Source organism: Limulus polyphemus, unplaced genomic scaffold, assembly GCF_000517525.1.
Source record: "Limulus polyphemus unplaced genomic scaffold, Limulus_polyphemus-2.1.2 Scaffold182, whole genome shotgun sequence".
NCBI classification, from domain to species: domain Eukaryota; kingdom Metazoa; phylum Arthropoda; class Merostomata; order Xiphosura; family Limulidae; genus Limulus; species Limulus polyphemus.
Window position 1 is genome coordinate 863,312 of NW_013665792.1, and position 3,543 is coordinate 866,854.

Sequence of the window (3,543 nt, forward strand, 5' to 3'; positions counted from 1 at the left end):
AAACAAACGTTGCTGTTAAAATAAATATATAATAACAATTATATATGCTATTATGTATGGATGGTGCAAATGCCATTCCTACATTTACTTCTTTTTTTCTTTACTTGTGCACATAGAGAATCAAACATCATAAATGTCATCAGGGATCGAAATATTACATTCCCGAGGAATTTAACTTTGCTTGAGGAATTTAATCTTTTGAGTTTGCTTTCCCGATCAGGAATGCATGGTCCATTCGTATTCCTTTAGTTATGACCAATGAAAGTGAACATATTGCGTTGATTAAATTTAAAAAAATTCATGAGGAAATATAACTCTACATAAAGGAATGTAATCTTCCTGATAGCTTTCCCTCGAGTGAATGTAATTTTATTTCATTATTTCTATCCCTGGTTATGTTAAACTTCAGAGAATTATTAGAGCCAACATTTTGTTTTACCAAATATATATATATATATATTCCTTCTGTTACTTTCGTTGTTTCTTCTGCTAAGGTTCATGTAATATGAGAGGTTTGAGTTTAAATCTTTTAAATTTTATACGTGGATTGGCCTTTGTAATTGAAAATTTGATAAAGAAAGACTCCACCATTAATCGTATTTCAAATAAATAAACATGAGAATAATGTAAGTTCAGTATTTCTTTTATAATTTCATATAATTTGTTGTACGTGTATGTAGAGTAAGATTTCAGCATTGTTATTGGCCTATAATTATGTTTATGCTCGTATTTTGAAATTCTGTACGTTATTTTTCACTTGACTGTGGTTTTTATAGATAAGCATGTACGTCGTGTTTAAATTACAGCTTTGTAGTCATATAAAATAATTTCGTAACCAATTAGTTTTATTTAATTTTTTAGTATATATATATATATATCCCTAATTAGAAATTTTGGAAATGCTACGAAACCTTTTAAAGGAAAATCTACAGCAAAAGCGTCAATGAATTGAACTTCTTTCGCATTATTCAAATCAAAATAAACTAACAATAATAGATTTAGAGTTCAGTTTGTGTAAAGTATTAAGTACTTAATCAGTAAAACAGAAGGGAACTTCTGGCTGCAGTTTTTGTACTTTTTATTTTACATATACCTGCGCAAATTAAAAGGTACCTTTGAAAATACATTTTGAATTAAAGCATTCTGTGCAGAAGTTAAATATTTGTATCATTGTTATGATTTTTATTTATTTAATTTCTGCGAAGAATTAGTCTCAGAGACTAATAAATGGTTTTGAATGATGTATTTTTACGCTTGAGATTAATAACTAAGAGTGAAATTTGAAAATATGTTACTTTTTAACATTTAAAAACAGTCAAATATAATTTTTCATGGAAATAATAAGTTAATTTTATTTTTAAAAGTCACGTCTGTCATTTTTCTTGACGTAAAAATAAAATCATTTCTTTCTAAATCTGTGTAAATTTTTGCTATAAATATTGCAACAATAAAAACCATTGATCACGTGACTTTCACCAGTTAGCTCAATGACTTTTGTGTCTATCAAGGCCGGATCAGATCAAAAGCCTTCACAGCTCAAACATCTATAATGACCAATTAAACTTGTTTTTTACATAAAAGGCACTACTTGACAGTTGCTGAAGTCAATACAGTAATTGGTCATGCTTCATGCACAGGTGGCGCTTTAAATTGCGCGTGAAATGCCATTAGGTGTCACGTGTATCATGCCAGCAGCAATAACATTATGGGAACTGTTGTTTGTATATTAACATATCTGGTGTTTACCACGTAACCTTTGTGTGCATACGTCTTTCAAAAGCTTATATAGTGCAATTTATAAAATTTAGTTATTATTTTGTATTTCTTGTTCTCCACCCATGTTTAAAGCATATTAGCAGTGGAAGTTATTGCTGTCTTTTGTTTTCCTGTCTTTGTTATGAGAATTATTTTTGTTTAAACACTAACAATCAACCCAAGATCATATTGCTTAATTTCATACATATATAATCTAGGATTTTCTTAGTACAAGCCGTTTGATTTTGTTTAAGATTGTTTTTGTATGTTTCTCTAAGACTAAATTGTAGACAATACTAATTTACGGCTGGAATTGATTTTGTCGTATGCTTTTTTAAAGTTTTGAGTAGATTGTAGAGGCACACACATTGCTATGAAATTTGTAAATTCCATCCCTGTCGACCGATTTATACAAATTAAAAATAACTCGCTTCGATATATTATTCATTAGGTATGTATATCAATATATATGAACCACGTGAAGAACTGTCACACAGGCGTTAACTTTTTTTCATCCTACATAGGGGCGTCGATCTACCCCGAATGTGTCTTACGTAACCTATAATATATTACATTGCAATTATGGTTTAATTATTTTGAATAGTAGTTGCTTTTTGGGGCCCAAGTCCTGAATATTTTCGATAGCTAGTGACACCCCTGTCTTTGTATAGTTTTAAGAGTGGTTATAATTTTCTGAAAACTAAGTCAAGGATATTGAAAGATACACAACTAAGAGCATAAGCATTGTTGAAATCTCTAATATAAATACAGTTGTTAAGACTCCTTCTCTACTATAAGATTACCTTTAAACCAATGTCTTCGTTTGCAGTTCATGATTTATTGCGTGGGCTTTTCTAATGTTTGTATTCATTACCTGTAAGAAATATATAGAAGTGCAAATACTCAAATAGCACAGCATAGACAACAGAAATTAAATAAAAGGTTCAAAACATGTATAGCTGTAAACAGAAAGTTCAACATTAAGCTTGACTTTTGCCGACCTTTCCGCTTGGTAGCCTGGTCAGAGGTCAAGTGTAATGAATTAATTGTATCGTGTTCATTCACAATTGTCCTACATTAAGATGCTTATAGTTCTAAAAGGTTAGATTTTAATGTATGCAGCTGCCACCGTGCATGAGTACAGGCACCAGAATTTCTAATATTTAACGGATGTTTTAACAGTGTCCATGGGAATGGAACAAGTATCACTCATATTTAAATAAAGATAACTTTCATCCTTTAGTTAGACACGAGTTAACAAAGTTCGTTTAAATACAAGCTGATGTTGTTCAAAAATGTAAGTTGCTATATGTTATACTTATTATTGTATTTTGTTTGTCTTTTTTACAAAAGGTACGACGAGACCTCTTGCTACTAATATATACCAGGTAAGTTTTTGGTTTTTCATAAATGGCAGTGATACCTGATTTTAGAAAGTTAAAATTGCAAATACATTTTAAATACTTTTTGTGAGTTCCTGATTTCAGAGAATAAAGATAAGCGTGTATGTGTAAATGAAAAAATAATACTGTGACATAGCTTTATTAGCATGTCATATTTTTAGGCTTAATATATATATAAAGAGGAAGTTACTAGGGCTATAGTTGAAACATTTTATAGTATTCACTATTTTAATATTAATAATGATTTGTGTTTGTAGCGTTTTTTTTTTATGTGAAAACCTAAGAAATCAGCTTTTATGCATTAAACAGTGTATATAACCATATGCACAGAACCACAAATTTATCTGTTTTTCAAATATTATTTTTAAAAAAATAATGACATTTT

At 29.5% G+C, this 3,543-nt stretch overlaps 1 protein-coding gene across 1 annotated transcript in view; it reads left to right on the forward strand.

The window, feature by feature from the left end:
• The window catches only part of LOC106478128 (protein spire homolog 1-like), a 114,311-nt gene that overhangs the window by 60,000 nt on the left and 50,768 nt on the right, over window positions 1-3,543 (forward strand). Inside the window, exon 2 of the mRNA XM_022381662.1 lies at window positions 3,109-3,143. Coding sequence (XP_022237370.1) covers window positions 3,109-3,143 — 35 coding nt within the window. The remainder of the gene's footprint in view (window positions 1-3,108; window positions 3,144-3,543) is intronic.